The 19,200-nt window shown below is 32.9% G+C and overlaps 2 protein-coding genes across 12 annotated transcripts in view; one reads left to right on the top strand and one right to left on the bottom strand.

The window, feature by feature from the left end:
• The first annotated feature begins 836 nt into the window (after nt 1-836).
• On the top strand, nt 837-13,693 carry LOC105329817 (uncharacterized). The gene is made up of 12 exons (XM_034458914.2): nt 837-1,102; nt 4,225-4,343; nt 4,838-4,957; nt 5,239-5,325; nt 6,351-6,414; nt 6,948-7,010; nt 7,861-7,901; nt 10,726-10,812; nt 10,977-11,062; nt 11,301-11,370; nt 11,467-11,506; nt 12,787-13,693. The coding sequence occupies exons 1-12, from the start codon at nt 880-882 to the stop codon at nt 12,813-12,815; spliced, it is 1,029 nt and encodes a 342-aa protein (XP_034314805.2). The 5' UTR covers nt 837-879; the 3' UTR covers nt 12,816-13,693.
• Nucleotides 13,694-15,232: 1,539 nt separating this feature from the next.
• Nucleotides 15,233-19,200, bottom strand: part of LOC105329818 (protein pangolin, isoforms A/H/I/S) — a 41,514-nt gene continuing 37,546 nt past the window's right edge. For 7 of the 11 annotated variants that reach the window (XM_011431268.4, XM_011431270.4, XM_011431267.4 and 4 more), the window contains one exon: nt 15,233-18,601. In XM_011431268.4, coding sequence (XP_011429570.1) covers nt 18,190-18,601 — 412 coding nt within the window. In that variant the 3' untranslated portion in view covers nt 15,233-18,189. The remainder of the gene's footprint in view (nt 18,602-19,200) is intronic. The other 4 variants (XM_020067916.3, XM_020067917.3, XM_011431274.4 and 1 more) reach the window with 1 other exon arrangement.

Genomic DNA, 19,200 nt, shown 5'->3' with positions numbered 1-19,200 from the left:
CCGTAGATCCAAAAAGAATATCTTTAGGGGGCTGAGGAAGAATTTCGTTTGCCTTGGGGTCCAATGCCTATTTTAGATAACCTTAATTAGTACCATGTGAATTTGATTAAGTTTAATTTCTTATTTTTCTCAGAAAAGGTTCGGACCCCCCCCCCCTTTTTTTTTTAAAAAAGGCAAAATCCGCTTATGCTGGCTATATCAAATTATGAGTAATTTGTAGAGCTCGGTGTTTGTAATCAGTTCGGGCCAACAGAGGATCGGTTGTAGGGCATCTGCTCTAGCCAAGGGTTTTCGGTCCACTTTGCACAAAGTTGACCGAAAACCCTTGGCTAGCGAAGATGGTTGTAGGGCCTAGCATAACATTTTAACGTGCAAGAGAACTACATGTATACTTTAAAATACATTTGTACAAAAATAATTAAATCTTCAAAGTTTTTTGTGTTTCTATGTAATGACAACTGATTAAAAATGTTTACAGTTTGGAGTGTGATCAATGATTTTTATTTATCTGGATTGGTCTAAATTTTAGCATTGTAATTTAATTTTATTTTAAGTAATTAATAACATGATAAACATGATAACATGGCTGCTAAAATTTAAGTGTTTTTCATTACTTTGGAGAAGGATTTTATCTACTTTCAGTTTCGATCTACATGTAGCTTAAGACAAAAGCATAACTTAGATAATAAAGAGTGTGAAATAATTTCGATGAAATTATCTCGATAACAAAATAGTTTGTTTGTTTATTGTGTGGTAATGTGTTGGTTTTTTTTTTAATGATAAACAAGCAAGTTCATTTGCGTATTCAGAGGTGATTAGTAATACCCCGATGCGCGCGCACTGATATTTCCTTCGTGAGAACCATCAACTTCCTATTCAATGCAACGTGTAGACCGGTTCAGACGAATAACTCAGGTCTCCTTGCAAAAAAATATATTCCAACACTTGCAACAAAAGCAGCCTGTGATATTTCCGACAGCAGCCACATTTCGTAAACTAGCTTCAAACGAGAGACTGTTCAGCAGTTCTTCACAGGTCAAAATGTCATACGGAATAGTTGAAAGAGGATGCCCAAATTCTTTGGAATATAGAGTATTTTTTAGTGAGTTTGAAATCATTTCTTTGGTATACTTTGTGATTTTAGGACTAAACAATAATAAATAACACCTCGAAGCCTGTTACCGTATTACTCGCTGAACTGTCGACAGCACTTATGATTTACGTTACCCTTATAAAATATTTTATATTTTGCATTAATGACAATTTGGGTGGAATCTTGGGGTGGGGGTTGTAATGTAAATCAAGACTTTGTATTTCATCTGCTTCTCTTCCCTACGTTATTGTTAACTTTAAAATTTTGATTTATATATTAGGGTAGCCTAGGTGAAAATAACTTCTGTGATATTTTCATGATACATTTTGATTGTTTTATATAATCATCATGATTAAGGTTCCCTGACTATAGACACACTCAGAACAGAAAAATCAATGATATGTTTTAACAAGAGTAGAGATAAAAGTGCATGTCCTGGTTCAATCCTTCACAACTTCTGATAACAGGTGACTCAAGTTTCGGTTTATATATATAGGGATTCTTGGAAATTTTTAACTTTGTGAAGATTATGTATATTTCTTCTTTTACTTTATGAAAGTGACAGATTGTCAAAAGTGACAATTAATCAAAAGACATTTCAAATCAAATATCTCAGTTTTTCTTTTCCTTTATGGGTTTAAAACATTGATGTTTCAGTTCATGTAATGTTCAGTTGCTGTTGAATTTTGGCTAGTGCTTTCTCACAATTGAGCCCTTACCCCTTGGGACATTTCTCAAGTCATATGTAAACATTGGTCTAGTGGGATAACAATGAGTTTCAGTTGTCCTGTTCAATTCAAACATGTTGTTAAAAGCCCAAAGTGACCATTGATAAAAAAGTATTCCTATATATAGTCCATTCTTGTATATCTTGATCAGTTAATTAAAAGAACTTAGGGTTATAAAGGATAAAAACAACAATATAATTACCAGCCCCTTAGTTGATTAGTTACACCCAAGCTGTCAAATATTAAAGAAAAGGTATATTTCAACTCCTTGTCATTATCTGCAATACACTCCACTTGTACTTGTGACATGTAATGATGACAGCTTCTCAATAATTGTACATTTTTTAAAAAAATCTATTTCAATAATTTAACCACAAATACATGTTCCAGTAAGCTTAAATGTATGTTAATATGAACATGTTAAGTGCAATATTTACCAGTATATATTGGTTAAACATGTTGAATGAATTTTAAGGTCATACAACTGAACTGTTGTACATTTCCATTCATGTATATGTAGAATTAGGTAAATGTTGGACATTGAAGTTGTAGATATTTGGAAGTATGTTAATTTTACCAATACTTTTGACAAGTTGAAACAACTGAATGCCCAGATGGCTGCCAATGTATGTCACTCAACATTATTTGAAAACTTTACCTTGTCATGAATTGAAAACTCTAACGCATGCACAAAAATTTGGTTTGTACTCAGTTTTTGAAACTGATGCCAGAATCCTCCAGTGAGTTTGCCTTAAGGTATTCTCTAGTGTTATTTGGCATATGTTGATTCTATGCATCGAAGTGTGAAAGTTGATTTATTCAACCTTTCATGACCTTGATAAAATGTATCCATTAGCAATCATTACTTTTTTCACTCTGAAGTTTAAAATTGATCACCAAGAATCTTAACTGCATTTAAAATGTGACAGTAAGGAAGAAGAAGAATCTCAAAAATGCTTTTAGAAACAAATATTTAAAAAATATTGTGATCTTTTTGGGGGGGCTTATATAAAAGTTGTAACCTCACGTACTTGATCACCCGTAAAATAAAATTCTGATTTGGATTGACTTTAAATATTTCGAGTTTGGATACAAAACATTCATATTTTTATTATATTATAATCATGATATTTTTATTCAAACTTTATTTTGACAATAATGTCTATATCATAAGCTTTACATATTTTAGTAAAGTTACAATCCCTCAAGAGGCAGGTTGTTTTGATTGTCTGTATGAATTCATATTATGCACTGTTCTGGTGACATTTTCATAATTGCACATTACTCTGTTCAGGAGCTAGTGTGCAGTTTATTGGTCCTTCGATAGTATATGAACCAGTATAATTTTACTCTTACAAACCATGATGTTGAAATAAATCTCGATCCATATGCCTTGGACAATCTTTACTATTTTATGCCTATGAAATATTGAAATTGTAGAACAGTGCATGTACATTTTGTATGACAATGTTTTAACCTGTTTAAAATAATTCTACAGAATATACATACTGAAATTGTCCCAGTGTATACTGACTGGTTTAGGAGTTTGTTTCAATGTAATGTAAACCAGTATCAGTGACAGACCAAATGTAACAGTATTGTTCAGTGTCTGCTTGCCTTGTCACAATATACCCCATCTCCTTTACAGAAGTTAGAGGGTAAGCAGCATGTATATCCCAAGAATATTAACTAATTTTAGAACTGCCCATATTATACTCAATTACTGACTGTTATTTCTGTACAGTGGCCACGTAACAGTGTAAAAAGATATGGGAACACAAAATGTTTTGAGTTGAACAAAGAATATAAACACTACTTTTTTCAGTCAGTAAATAAACTCCGAGAACTATAGTGCCATATAAGGCAGTTTATTTCTTTTGATGTGCTGTGTTATTGATCAAGTTTCACATAGCTCCTCTAATGCAAAGATGTACCCGGTAGTAAATTTCATAGATCTTTTATAAGGAACTAAAGAACAGCTCTTTTTTATGTTCTGTAAATCAAATCTGAGTAATACATGTATTGGGCTTCATTTTTTACTTTCTTTCCTTTTATCTATAATTGCTTATGTGTGTCTATCCTTCCATCTGTCTCTAATTAGATCAATAGCATCAATGTACATGTTATTCATAGAGGTTAAAATTGCTTCCATTTGACATTCAGCAAAGTAATTTCACAAACATATTTTATTTTGATGTTGTGAGTTTTACATTCAGAACAAGGTGAACAACTGTGTGATTTTTGTATGTGTGTAAGTATTTATGAAGTAGAATATATTTGTAAATTGCTTATTATTTTTGCTGTTATGATGATAATGAGAGCATTAACTGCAAAAAATGGTCATGTAGCATTGGACCATATTTTTTTACCACAAGCCATATTAATCTAACTTTTATATCTTAGGTGGCCCCAATGGAAACACTGTGTCCCCCTTCCATGACATCCCTCTGTTTGCCAACACAGAGAAGACGGTGATGAATATGGTGGTAGAAATTCCCCGCTGGACAAACAGCAAGATGGAGGTACTAGGCCTCTGTCCATATCTTCATTGCCATGTTTATTTGTCTTGGCTATTTTGTACATCAAATGTGTTGAAAAGCTGTATTTTATTATGACCTTTCAACTTAAATTTTAAGAAATCTTGAAATGATAAAAGAAGTAATGAAAAATTATTGATAGTGATTTGGTACTGTGGTTTAATTAATATTTGCTGAATACAAATCTTCAAGGATTACTTTTTTGAGTTGATCCATGAATTTCAATGTTCATTGAAGTGCAGTATCTTATGACATAATGTATTCATAGGACCATTGGCCCCAAAATAATTGACGGTTTTAATATTCTCGAAACTGTGATATTCCTTATATCCATGAAAATTGGAACCCACAAATATTAAGGAAACAACAGTATGTAAAATGAATTATCACTGATTTTTCAACTTGAAGTTTACAATCTAGATTGAATTATGAGGATGTATTGATTTCTGTTATGTATTTTACTGCTTTTGTACTTCTAGATTTGCAAAGAGGAGAAAATGAACCCCATCAAGCAGGATGTTAAGAAAGGTGCCTTAAGATATGTGAAAAATGTTTTTCCTCACCACGGATACATCTGGAATTATGGCGCTCTTCCCCAGGTATAAATGCAGGAAGTTTGATGTAATCATACCTTGTTAACATAATAAAGAGTTATGAGCTGTTTTTCTCACTTATAACTTGACAACTGGCATTAAAATTTTGTCTGACCGTTGGAAATACCTGAGTTCAGCAATTTAAAAAAGTAAAATTTGAAGAAGAAATATGTGACCATACCCCTTTAAATTTAGCCCTTTACATTAGGGGAAGCAAAGGTATATTTACTTATGCCTAAATGTTAGGAGATATTTGATTTATGATTGATATTGATTTCTTTACATAGACATGGGAGGACCCTAAACATGAAACACCAGAGACCAAAACACTAGGAGACAACGACCCTTTAGATGTGTGTGAGATAGGTCAAAAGGTGAGTCAGTATGGTCATTGAGATATGTCAGTTTGTGAGTCAATACGGTCATTGAGATAGGTCAGATAGTGAGTTACAATGGTCAGTAAGATAGAACAGATAGTGAGTTACTACGGTCAGTGGGAAAGGTCAAAGGGTGAAGCAATATGGTCAGTGAGATAGGTCAGATAGTGAGTTACAGTGGTCAGTAAGATAGAACAGATATTGAGTTACTATGGTCAGTGAGAAAGGTCAGAGGGTGAGTCAATATGGTTAGTGAGATAGGTCAGATAGTGAGTTACTATTGTCAGTGAGATAGTTCAGATAGTGAGTTACTATGGTTAGTGAGATAGGTCAAATTGTGAGTTACTATGGTTAGTGAGATAGGTCAGATTGTGGGTTGTTATGGTTAGTGAGATAGTCAGATAGTGAGTTAGTTAGATAGTAAGTTACTATTGTCAGTGAGATAGGTGAGATAGTGAGTTACTACGGTCAGTGAGGTAGGTCAGATTGTGAGTTACAATAGTCAGTGAGATATGTCAGATTGTGAGTTACTATAGTCAGTGAGATAGTTAGATAGTGAGTTACTATTGTCAGTGAGGTAGGTCAGATTGTGAGTTACAATAGTCAGTGAGATAGTTAGATAGTGAGTTACTATGGTCAGTGAGATGGGACAGATGGTTAGTTCCTATAGTCAGTGAGATAGTTAGATAGTGAGTTACTATTGTCAGTGAGATATGTCAGATTGTGAGTTACTATAGTCAGTGAGATAGTTAGATAGTGAATTACTATTGTCAGTGAGATGGGACAGATAGTGAGTTACTACGGTCAGTGAGATAGTACAGATAGTAACTCACAATGGTCAGTGAGATATGTTATAGGAAGTGAGACACTTTCTTGAGGTAAGCAGATAGTGATTCAGTATTGTCTTTGAAATTGGTTTAAGGTCATAAAATCCTCTGAAATAAGTTTGTTTAACATTGAATTTGATGTCAATGGAGAATATTTTAGAAAAGGGTTATCAGTAATTGAATTATTTTTTTCAGGTGCACAAGAGAGGGGCAGTGATTCAAGTTAAAGTCCTGGGGGTCATGTGCCTGATTGATGAAGGTAGTTATTGCAGATGATAACACTGATTTGAAGTCTCAAACTCAATATTCTGATAACAATTTTTAGTTTTCAGATCCCCTGTGTATTTTATAGATTCTGAAATATGATTTTTATCCACCGAGTTCTGAATTTACTTTTTACTGCCTTCCCACTAAGGCTCTGGGGAAAAGATATACATAGACTTGTAACTTGTTAAATAAATATAATGAGAGAAACTAGACAGATGTATGCCCCCAACATAAAAAGAAGGAGAATATTTTTTTATTTGGTCAATTCCAGAAACCAGATTTGTGTCCCCAAACTTCTTTGTTGTACATGTATAATGAGTGATGGGAAAGGGAAAAGTGTTTATTATTACAATTTACCAGTAAACAAAGCTCTTCAAATGCTGCAAATTGGATGAACTTATTGTGTACCTTTTGTTATGCCAAAACCAGAGACAAAATAATGATATCTATTTAAGTGTATTTCCATGTGTATAATCACTGTTATTTGAATATACATGTACCAGGTATATGCCTTCTGTTGTACAGGTGAAACAGACTGGAAGGTGTTAGCCATAGATGTCACAGACCCACTGGCCAGCGACCTCAATGGTACTCTGTTTATATACTTGGTTTAATTAGGTTCCTTAAAAATTATACAGTCTACTGCTGTATGTACTAATTACTTAAGAAATAAAGTACGAGTTTTCGTGAATGTTGCAGAATAACCTCCGAGGTCGAGAAATGTTGCTTTGAAATATAAAAGCTTTTATATTTCAAACAACATTTCGAGACCGGGGAGGTTATCCTGCAACATTCACGATAACAAGAACTTTATTTCTATTCTACTAACAGCCCAGTATTTTTACAGATCGTTTCTCCTATAGAGAGACGATCTAGGTCATTTTGACGGCTGTTCCGGGTAACCCCAACGGTTTCGTTAGTAATGTTTACATGTGTATCGATCAAAGGAATCACATGCAGACGACATAATTTTTCTTGGATTTTTAATACTCTTCTTTTATTTATAAAATATCTTTGAATCATATTCCTAATATTTTAAGGGCAATTTAATACGATTATTACTACTATATGTTATATATATTTATGCAAAAACACGCAGTGAAAATGTGCTAGGGAGGTCCTAGGAACAGCCGCATTGATCTCTTAAAAATAAACATTTGAGGAAATACACATTGTTTTGACTGGAACTAACACGTGAAATTGACATGGTTTTAAAACTTTTTACGGTTTGAAGTTGTACTTTCATGATCAGTGCGAGACAAATAGGTATTTCTGATCTGATAATTTACTGATGACGTTCGTGGTATATTGGAGAATAATGTCCGTGGCATCTCTTTGATCTCGGCAATAACTGTAGTAGAATTGAACATCAGTACATTTGATTAAAAACATTTTCAAAATTTTGTGCTTTAGAAAAGGTATTGATTTCCATTTTTAGATATAGAAGATGTTGAAAAGCATATGCCAGGATTTCTCAAGGTAAGAGCAATATTACTTGTACTAGAAAGACACCCTTATCATGATTTACCGGTATGTCTCCTTTAAAACTGAGTGCGTGTTCATACTTGTGAACCTCCAGTAATGAAATAAATGTTTGGTCACTGCTTAGCATTCAGGTATAAAATGGTGGGTCATAATGGCTATGTCATTTTTAGCTCACCTGAGCTAAAAGCTCAAATGAGCTTTTCTAATCAAAATTTGTCCGTTGTCTGTTGTCGTTGTTGGCGTTGTCGATGTTGTAAACTTTTCACATTTTCATCTTCTTCTCCAGAACCACTGGGCAGATTTCAACCAAACTTGGCACAAAGCATCACTGAGTGGGAATTCAAGTTTGTTCAAACAAAGGTCCATGCCCTCTTTAAAAGGGAGATAATTTAGAATTATTGAAAATTTGTTGGTATTTTTCAAAAATCTTCTTCTCAAAAACCATTAGGCCAGAAAAGCTGTAACTTGTATGGAAGCATCCTCAGGTAGTGAAGATTTAAGCTTGTTCAAATCATGGTCCCCGGGGGTAGGGTGAGGCCACAGTGGGGGATGAATTTTTACATAGGAATATCTAGAGAAAATCTTGAAAAATCTTCTTTTCAAAAACTATTAGGCCAGGAAAGCTCAAATTTGAGTGGACGCATCCTCCGATAGTATAGATTCAAGTTTGTTTAAATCATAGTCCTGGTGGGTAGGGTGTGGCCACAGTGGGGGATAAATTTTTACATAAGAATATCTAGAGAAAATCCTTAAAAATCTTTTTAAAAACTATTTGGCTTCAACTTGTGTGGAGGCATCCTCAGGTATTGTAAATTCAAGTTTGCTAATTCATAGTCCTGGTGGTAGGGCGGGGACGCAATGGCGGGATAAATTTTTACATAGGAATATATAGAGAAAATCTTTAAAAATATTCTGGGAAAGTTTTCAGTCCAAAAACGCAGTAACTTGTGTGAAAGCACAGGTTGTGCAGATTAAAGTTTTGATGAAACCATGATTCCCTAGAGAAAAGTGGGGCCACAAAATGGGGGGGGGGGGGGGGGGTAAATAGGAATAGAGAAAAATCTTTCTACAGGTACAACAACAAAAGGGGCTTGGTGTTTACCAAAAAAAAAATATGTGGATAAAAATTGGCAGATTTTAATTTTTTTTTTTAGCAAGATCTACTGTACTTAGTTGTCAAGATATTTTGATTTTGATTTTGATACTGTAATGCTACTTTGATCAGAGTTAAGGCTATTGTTGCTCAGGTAAGCGATGTGGCCCCTGTGCCTCTTGTTATGAGTAACATACCCAAAAAAAGAGATATAAAATAATATAAATCTCAGGATAAGTTAAAGCATTTGACATATAAGATCTAGAAAGGAATAATTCATCATACTAGTAAGTGTTATATATAATTTGCAGCTTTCATTACTCTTTGAGGAAGGCTTGAGTTGAAACAAACATTTTGCACAACCTGTAAAACTGTGCCTTAATTTACAAATGTTTCGGTTTTTAATTTGACATGAAGATGACTGCAACATTAAAAATAAAAACAAAAAGCAGCGGATTCTGCTTCACCATTAAGATACTAATCAACTTCTCTCTGTTTGACCTTTACCATGTTATTGTACTGGTATTTGAATTTTGTAAATACTTTGTTCCTTCTGTACCATTTCCTGGTTTTGAAAGAAATACCTGGTAAACTGAACCGACTTGGGTCTCAGCTATAACTTGCATGATTAAAGATATAAAACCACCCACCAAACTTTTGAAAATGCAATTACCAATTCCTCAGTACACGACACTTTACTACAAACAATGTACTAAAAATACTTGAATGCTCCTAATTACACTACTCTAAATTGCATCAAGTCTGCACTGGAGAGAAAACAGCTCATAAAATCTTGATGATTTTCACAAACAAACTAGAGTTATCTCTCTTGGATCATAATGCTGTAAAAGAGTTTTCACTAGAGATAATGATGAATGGATATTAAGTAAGTTTGTGGATGTGGCCCACAAATTGTTTGACATTTGGCAGGTCTGCTTTGCATTCATCTTTTATTTCCAATTTCTTAATAAAAGGGCCATCACACTTTCACCACAGATGGTTCTGCGCAGTCTACGGTACTTCCGCTCATTTTCTTAACAGGCAATTTTAATGTTGTTATGTCTCAATCCATTATTTTCCTGCAATATTGAATAAACATACAACAAAATCTCAAGTTTAATCTTGAACTGTAATCTCAGATTTCTCTCTCAAATAATTGTTTAGTGAAAATAATTGTGTTTTAGTTTTTTCGAATTTTGGAAATGGTGCACTTCAACCTGTGTATTTGTTTCCCTTTACTTATAATCCAGTTGAATTTCTAAGTATGTGTAAGCATCCTGCAAGTTTCCTTCTTTCTTATCCTAGTTCACCATCACTGGTATCATGATCATACCTGTCTTGATCTCTGTTGAAATATTACCAGATTTAATGCTGTACCCTTGTCAAATATTGTCTGACCAATATCTGAGCCCCATGCTCAACATTCATTCCATCGTACGGAAAAATTGGCCATTGATATAATGTTGATAATTTCTGATTTTGTAATGTGGCCAAAAGTGACTGATGTGCCAATCAATTTCAAGTATTGTCCCACCAATAATGAGAATTGTGTGTAAGGGGAATTCTATGTGTAACACAGATATCTCTTGATTGGATTTTTTCATGTGATTCTTAAAAAATAGTACCGTAATGTTTAAATTTGATTTGTGTATTTTTATAAACAACATTTGCGATGCTATCACTCAGTGTACAAGTCAGTTTGTATGGAATGTAATTTGATTTCAGGCAACGTATGAATGGTTCAAAATTTATAAGATCCCTGACGGCAAGCCAGAGAATAAATTTGCCTTCAACGGAGAAGCTAAAAACAAGGTAAATCACAGTTAAAAGAAATTCAATCTCAAATATTTCGTTGACTGTTCTGATTTTTCTGTCATTGAATTGGTTGTCACTGTTGTATAACATGGTCTTTCCCAAGTGAAATGTACTTATTATCTTTGTTTCCATATGACTGTCTTTATGTAAATATTTTTCAGGAATATGCCATGAAGGTGGTAAACGAATGTAATAAACAATGGCAGCAATTAATTGGGAAAGAGTGTGACAACCATGGAATTGCATGGTAAGTTTTTTCATACGTGTATTTCTAGAACTAAAATCTGCATGTGTAGGTAATTTGTTCTGCATGTAAGTACATGCATGTACAAAGCTAAACACACAAGTTAATTTGAATATAAGCTAATAAAGTTGCAGGGTTTCTTCTATGTCTTTTGTATTTGTAAGAGGAGGTTTCCATTTGGATTTTGTTTTAATAATTTGGTGATACTTCAGTTTAAAAAGTTGACTTGATATAATTGTAGCGAGAACACATCAGTTGCAAGCAGCCCTTACAAGATTACGCCTGAAGATGGGAAGAAGATTGTTGAAGCTGTGAGTACAAGTCAATGGAAATAAAATACAAAATTTGTTGACAGCTTTTTAAAGATACCTGATATAATATCATCTGATTTTGGCTGTTTATTTCAGCAACCACAGCTAGGAACTGCAAAACCAGTAGCGGACGAGAGTAAGTATATATTTAAACAATAAAATGCTTTTTTTGGTGATTCATTCGGGGTATGAAGGTAGCGACAAAATAAAGCAGAAATAAAGGCAGAAAAAATAAAGCGGGTTATGTAATTTTTTTCTGCTATGATAGCTACCTTCATAACTCACATTAATCGTTAAAGAAAGCATTTTATTGTTTATATTAGCATCTGTCTTTTAACTAATTAATAAATTGAGCGTAAAAAGTAAGTTAAATTCACTATTTTACTGTTAATGTACATAAGTACGCTAGCTAAAAGAAACAGCCAAATCATCTCCTGTGAGACTTTGAGTCTGACATCATCATGGTTATTTCATGCAGTCCATGATTTTTTTTAGGTTAATATAGTTGTAGGTCTCGACCAATAGATAAACTGATCGTGTGAATTTCAGTCCTGTCACATTCTTGTCCGTTTCAGCTGCTGTAGATTTTGACTAATCGATACACGGGGCGTGTAGATTTCAGTCTGGCTGTTTCTATAGGGCTATGAATTAACTATAAGTTATCGTAAGAAATAGAGGGAATAATACTTGGTAGATGTAAATATACTTCTTTGTATGTATATATGAATAAGGGGTGAGAGGATCATAGGATAATACTGGTACAGTCCCTGAAATGTTCTACTTTTTAACTTGACAATAAGTGAAAATGAGCACACACTGAGCGGAAGATGAGGGCACTCTGAGTAAATGGTGAGTGTACAGAATTTGGTGAGTGCTCTTGTACAGTGAATGGTAAGCAAATGCACAGCACAAACGGAGTACAAACGCAAGCTCAAAGTGAATGGTGAATGCACGGTGAAAGATTAGTGAATGCAAGATGAACGATTTATTCGGAGTGCCTCAGGAGTTATCCTTACATTGTGCTTTGTCGGTAATCAGAAAAAATAACAAATAAACTACACATATATATTGTTATCAGCCTAAATATAATATGACTGAATGATAAGTTAATGATGAACGAATGGTGAGCACAGGATGAACGCTTAACAAACGGTGAGCACAAGGTGAAAACTTTGTGAATGCACGGTGAGTGCTTTGGGAACAGAGTGGAGCGGAGAGCACAAGTAAGCACACGGTGAACGCACTGTGAGAGCACAGTGAATGCAGGAAAAAAAAGAAAGTAGAACGTTTGAGGGACTGTACTTGGAATTGTTTGACAGATTAAGGTTCTCATGGTTATTTTTTTAACATAAGTATAATGAGTTATTAATGCTTGATTATTAATTTTACTTTTTATGCACTCATTCATATTTTCAGTTGACAAATGGCACTACGTCAAGCTTTAACAGCAGCACAACCTTCTGGCCAGAGACCGAAGGGGGTCAACAAAGGGGGGGTAGACTTAGTTGTTAGACATATCACACCACTGTGCTCAACTACAGACTCCTGTCCATCTGTCTAGTATTAACAATCAAGTCCAGGTTCCTTATTGACCTTAATGTTTAATGTTTTACATGTATCTGTTGATTTATTTGAATTTATTATAGAATGTGCTAGATTTATAAACATTCCCTAAATTTCCTGACAATATTGTGATGTTAATTTGTAAGTTGGTTGCTTTTTTATCGTTGCAAATAAGGGTTGAGTGACTTAATAGATACTTTTTTGGATATTAAAATTGTTAAAATGATTTTGATTGTGCTGTATTTACATGTCGTGGAAAATAAACATTGAGGCATAGATATACTTATTGGTGTGGCATTATATACTGTTTCTGTTATAATGGAGCACAAATATTTTTTGTCAAAGATTTTAAGAGACCTTTTTTCTGAGAGAACAATTTTCCACCACTGGAGAACCACTGATAAGAGATTTTAACATGCTTTGTATAACATGATATACATGATTTTCTTTTTGTGCATGACAATTTTTTGAAACTTTTTCTTTGTTATATAAATGTTATTTTGGTGTACAATTATGACCGATACATTTATAGATTTATGATTATTGATTCAAACATATAGAATATAATGTTATTGATGATATCTGACCCAGTTAGCTTGAACTATGGGAGGAGACAGTTATTGAAGGTTTTCTGAAATTTTACAGCAGCTAAGCTTTTAGTGGATGTGATTTGTGTAAGTCTAGAAAGGATTACATGTTTATGTATTACTTCCAAGTTACAAACTGTATTTAGAGGGAAAAATAAAAAATGTGAAATGTATCCGAAACTGTGATTGAATTTCATGCTACAGTTATACACCTGTGCTGTTTATGGTAACATAATCGATTTGTTGTGTTATAAAACATCAAGCTAATCCGACAGTTTGTCTTTTTCACTTCATTTGATTAATTTGCATGAACCTTTCAGACAAATAGCAAACTCCTTCTTAGGCAGACAGCCTCTGTCTACCACAGGCACCTGATGTCCTAAACTTTTTTCTTCATAAAAAAATCCCTTTTTAATAATGGTATATTATTACAGTACAAGGGATTTTATCTATAAAAAGAAAAGTTCAAAACATCAGTTGCCTGAGTTTTATAATAAAGTTCCAGAAAAATAAAAAAACTAATGTACCTTTATAAAATATTTATTCAAAAAGAAGAATAACTAGTACTACTCTTGCCGAAATGTGTCATACGAGTATGACACATTTCTGCAAGTTTTTTTCTGAAACTTTTTACCCCCTGAATTGAAAATGGAAAGTGTTTTACTACCCTTGCAGATGGAACCTTTGTGTATGAGTCTTGCACCATATATCCTTGTCCTATTACTTACGACAAAAGGTTCATCAGATCAGATTAATTTGTCAGAGACTATCAAGATCACAACACAGTGAAGCTAGGCAGCTCCTACCCTTATTGTTTGATGTTGCTGAATAGAATTCCATGAAGCAAGAAAATTTATGTTCATAATTGCAGGAAATTCTGATCCCATCATTTTTCTGGCAGTTTTGCCACTTTACTTTTGATCTTAGAATTTTTGACATTATTATAGAGTACAGATGTATATTACTGAAAGATTTTGTCAGCACAACTCTGATAAAACCACTCCATTGAATTTAATGAATCTTTGTAGTTGTGTAGATTGGCATATTTACAGTATCTTAAAAACAAAGCTATTGAGGTACCAGAACTTGAGAAAAGCAAAACTAGTTTGATATTAAAGTAATACAGAGACATCCAATTATTAGTGAAGGGGCCAAATATGGGGATCCATGGAATTGTTTGAGAAAAAAAAGAGTTATCTTTCTTTTTACACCGATTTTTGTTAAATGATGACAATCTACACCTTTAATTTAAAGATATGATTTTTTAAGCTGTATAGTAATTATTTGATAATTTTTCTATATCTTTAGAGCTTTCCTTCCAAAAGACACCAATAGTCTAGAAGTTGCCAAGCTGTCTTAAATAATCCTTTCCAAATTCTAAACACAATTAGCTCCTTTAATGTTCAATGGGGTAATTCTTTTTCAACAGACAGACAGGTCAGATTCTGTAACAAGAACGTTACTATTTTTATGTTAATTTACATGTATACTAAATATACCAGTTAATGGCATAATTGCATATGACCTATCCTCAGGCAGTGATGACTAAAATCAAAATTAAAGTGATAGCATACTTTGTTCAATGATTTATGAAGATTTGATTTTTATACCATACAATTTAAAAATTGGTTGAAATCGGGGGCAGATGTTTGACCATACCACACATAGTTCTTTACAGCTCAAGTGAGCCAAAAAACAAATGCAACACCATGTAATATTTCAATTCAATTTCAGTTGAGGTTTATTACAGAAACAAGAAATGCTTTAACATATAAATACACGAGTCGAATGTATATAAAAAAGATGTCATAAAAGTCATCGAGAGTGACACCTAAGAAATGTCAAGGACACCTCTATGAGGTCAAGGCTACCTCCGAAGTGAAAAGCAAATGAAATAATAAGCACCAATTCTAGTTGAAAATTTTCAACTAGGTATACAACTCTTGTTTTATATGCAACATAAAATGATAAAAATATCTGCTCTTCCATACAATCTAGTATTTAAAACAAAGTTAATAAAATTCACTAACAAAAAGTAATTCGACAGTTTAAAAAAAAATAACAAAACAGAAAATTCATAAATTTACAAATTTTGGCTTCCAGTCTAACACACATACATTGTACACTTTAAAGGAGAATTTGTGTGACACAGTATGTGTATTAGGTGGGCAAAGTCTATTAAAGAGAACAATACACACTTAAATCATTGAAGAAATTGTTCAAATTTAGCATGGCAAAAAGGCTTTTCTATAGCAAAAATAAAACTACTTGTGGAAAAAAAACCCAGCTCATTTCAGTGTACATGTAAAATGGCAATTACTCAATTTTTGTTTTCCTCTTCATATCTGAATTCATAATGTTATTTTTTCATATATTTTTATGAGTATAAAACTATGAAATGATAAAACATAAACTGTATTACAATGAACAACTGAAAATTTAAAATTTGTAGATTCAAAACCTATCATTTGCTAACTACTCTACTCTGCTGCTTTACAAATGCACTGCTCCCTAAGGCAGTGAAAAATAAAAAAATGGAAGTAAAAAAAATATTTTGAAACTCAGACATGCAAGGAATAAGCTAAATATAATATACAACATTTCTACTTCTGTGCAATTTAAACATATGAACTTAAAATGCCTAAAATAGCACTAATATATTGTGGATTTTGTTGTCACTTTGTGACATGGGGGAAAATATGAAATTGGACCATAAAAAAATAAAATAAAAAGCAAAGCTTAAGGATTTTTAAGTGCCACTCTCGAGCCAGATCAAGTTACTTTAGTCTTGAACTACTTGCCCATGTTCAAATCAGTATCATATTAAATCATTTAAAAGCTCATATTGATTTTGTTCATCCATAAAAAAATGATTATCCAAATGTATACCATGTGAATTTTCTTCACATGGCTACTGATTTTTCTACTAAAAATATATGTTTCTGTTTAAATTAATAAAACTCCACACTGAATTCATACAGATAATAGACATGCAAAATAGGTTTTGTCTAAATTAAAATTATACGTTGAAAACCAAGTATTGCACTTTTTAAACATATGACAAATTCAAATTGGTGTATGAATACAAAAATTATGAAAATAAAATATTCAGATTAAAATATGTAGTTCCTACTGAAATATGTTTCAAAAAGTGCTAAAAATATTTCTTTAAAAAAAAAGTGAACCACATTCAACTTTACAACCTATGCAAAAACTGCGGGCTTTGTCTTTACACGTTAGCTTGCCTATCATAAAATGAAATATTGAAGTTCTCCAAAATAAATTCTTTGAGAATTTACTCCTGTATAATTTTTAAAGTGTAAATTATTTTGAAGATGTCGATTGTGTACATGGATTGTGGAATGGTTCACATTTTCGCTTTGCAAATGTGAATTGAATATTGCTGCTCCATTGTGGAATCAGTCTTCAAATACAACACCTCCCCAGACTAAAAACACCCACCCTAACATATACATAAAATATTTGTAGATTTGTGTTTCAAACCACTGAAAATATACGGAGAGAGTAAAAATACTACTTCATGAAAGTTTTTAAGATGCACCAAATAAATTATTCTGCGGTCAACAGTATTTCATATACCACAACAAAATTTATAAAATTCGCTCTCTTTCCTCTCATCCAATGGTTAGAATTTTTTGTATATTGTTAAGTTATTTTTTTTTCTCCATTCAAGTATAAAATTAACAGTTTACAACTTCCTAAGAATGGATGGAATAAAGATATTTTACCTGCCTTTACAAATATATACATTTTTGTGTCTATATAGATCTCTGTAAGTATTCAATACAGTAATAAAAATATCACATATTGGTTGCAATCTGAACAGAAATTTAAAGTATAAGTCTCACATTTTTGTTATACACATATTTTAAAAAATAAGTAATAATAAACATAGTATCATGTGAATTATCATTTTGTAGTACATGTAGTATCTTTTGATTACCCAATTCTTTCTTAAGACTTGACTGTAACTGACTACAGAGTCTACAAGACAAAACTGAAGTCATCATAGGGTATACATATTACTTCTTCAATAATACACATGTAATATTGTAATACTACATCAGCAACAGTGAGAGAAGATAAGTTATACGAACATCACAACAACTGGACATGTTAAGGCAAGTTCAGCTCTACTCTCGTGTACAAACAACTGAACTTATTTTGTATCATTTACTCTAAAATAGATATATTTATATAAAAAGAAAGAAAAAAATCTCATGATAGTATGAACAACTGTCACACATGACCTTATATTTGAAATAAAGGCATGAACTCTACATGATTACTCTCACTATGTCACATAATCACGATCACCTTCCCTCTTACACAATAGAGGAAATGATTTGTTCATGAAGGTCCATTCAAAATCCTCACACAGTTTCCATTTTGTGCAAAGGATTTTGGTCTGGGAAGTTTGAGCATGTGCACTGAGACTGAAAAAATGTACTATTTGAAAAATGAGTTAAACACTAAATGACACGAGATCAATTGCTTATTATGCCTTACAGCAATGCATGAAAAATCTGAGAATTTACTAATTTTGTTGAGAAAATAACTTTCACATAGTATGACTGATGAAAAGAATATAGATAATTTGTTTCATTTACAGACAAAAAACAAAACATTGATCCCATGGTTTTGTGTGTTAAGTGATCGGTATGTTATTATTTAGATGACGTGATTTCACAGGGGTAGAAGTAAGGGTAACATCTAAATCGTCCATTTCTTGACATGCTTCCTCTAACTCCCCAGACCTTGGATGGCCAGCATTAGGTAACAGTCTGTTCCTGTCATCGCTCTGTGTTGGCAAATCTAGTCGCCCACCAGCCCTGGCTGCAAGGTTCAATGGGGAGGGGGAGTTTCGACAGAAAGTCTTGGATGGTGAGGAAAATGCGTCATCACTGGTTACTGAGCGACACATGGGGCTTCCTGTCATGGAATCACTGTCGTTCACCGAGTCGTCGTTAGCAAAGCTGTCACTTAATATGTCGTCACCATCATAAAAATACTCATTCCCATCCTCATCCACCCTGTATCTAATACATTTCTTCTTCCTCCTGAAATTATACAATAAACAATTGACTCAAGGATAAAAATACACTGATAATGACATACAGAAAACAATTTCCCTTTCCTTTTCTCTTTTTTTTAATACTCCTGCTTAATAAGGAAACAAAAACAAAAAACTTGATCAACTTAGAAGTTTAATCACTTGAACTTTATTCATGATCAAAATTTAAGATAAAATGAAGCCTTTGGTCCATGTCTGTGAATTCATTATGAAGAATACATACTGGCTACATAACATGATAAAGCATACACACTGTTTCTACTGCGTTCTCTGTATATACAGTAATAATAAATACATGAACTACACTTGCTTTGCATTTTGAGTTTGCAATACAATATTTGATTGATGCAAAAACTGACAACTAAATGGAAGAAGCGAATGAAAAATGCATTTCTGACAAAACTGGCTGGCAGGTAGTATGATTCTCAGCATGTACCATGCTGTAATGATTAGCACTAGCGATGTCAAAATATTCAAAAGCAAAATTATTTCTCCTTTTTTTCTTTTCATGGTTAATTACAAGTTAAACATCAAAAGCAAAAACATCACAAGAAAAATCAGCAATATCACACAAAAATAAAGAAA

This window comes from Magallana gigas, chromosome 7 (assembly GCF_963853765.1).
Source record: "Magallana gigas chromosome 7, xbMagGiga1.1, whole genome shotgun sequence".
Classification (NCBI taxonomy): domain Eukaryota; kingdom Metazoa; phylum Mollusca; class Bivalvia; order Ostreida; family Ostreidae; genus Magallana; species Magallana gigas.
This window is presented reverse-complemented; position numbering and strand designations above follow the sequence as displayed.

Excerpts from the sequence above, each read along its gene's own strand:
- LOC105329817 (XM_034458914.2), top strand. The coding sequence starts at position 880 with ATGCAACGTGTAGACCGGTTCAGACGAATAACTCAGGTCTCCTTGCAA. Across the intron at positions 7,902-10,725 it reads ATATGCCAGGATTTCTCAAG|GCAACGTATGAATGGTTCAA; the intron begins GTAAGAGCAATA and ends ATTTGATTTCAG. Across the intron at positions 11,063-11,300 it reads GACAACCATGGAATTGCATG|CGAGAACACATCAGTTGCAA; the intron begins GTAAGTTTTTTC and ends ATATAATTGTAG.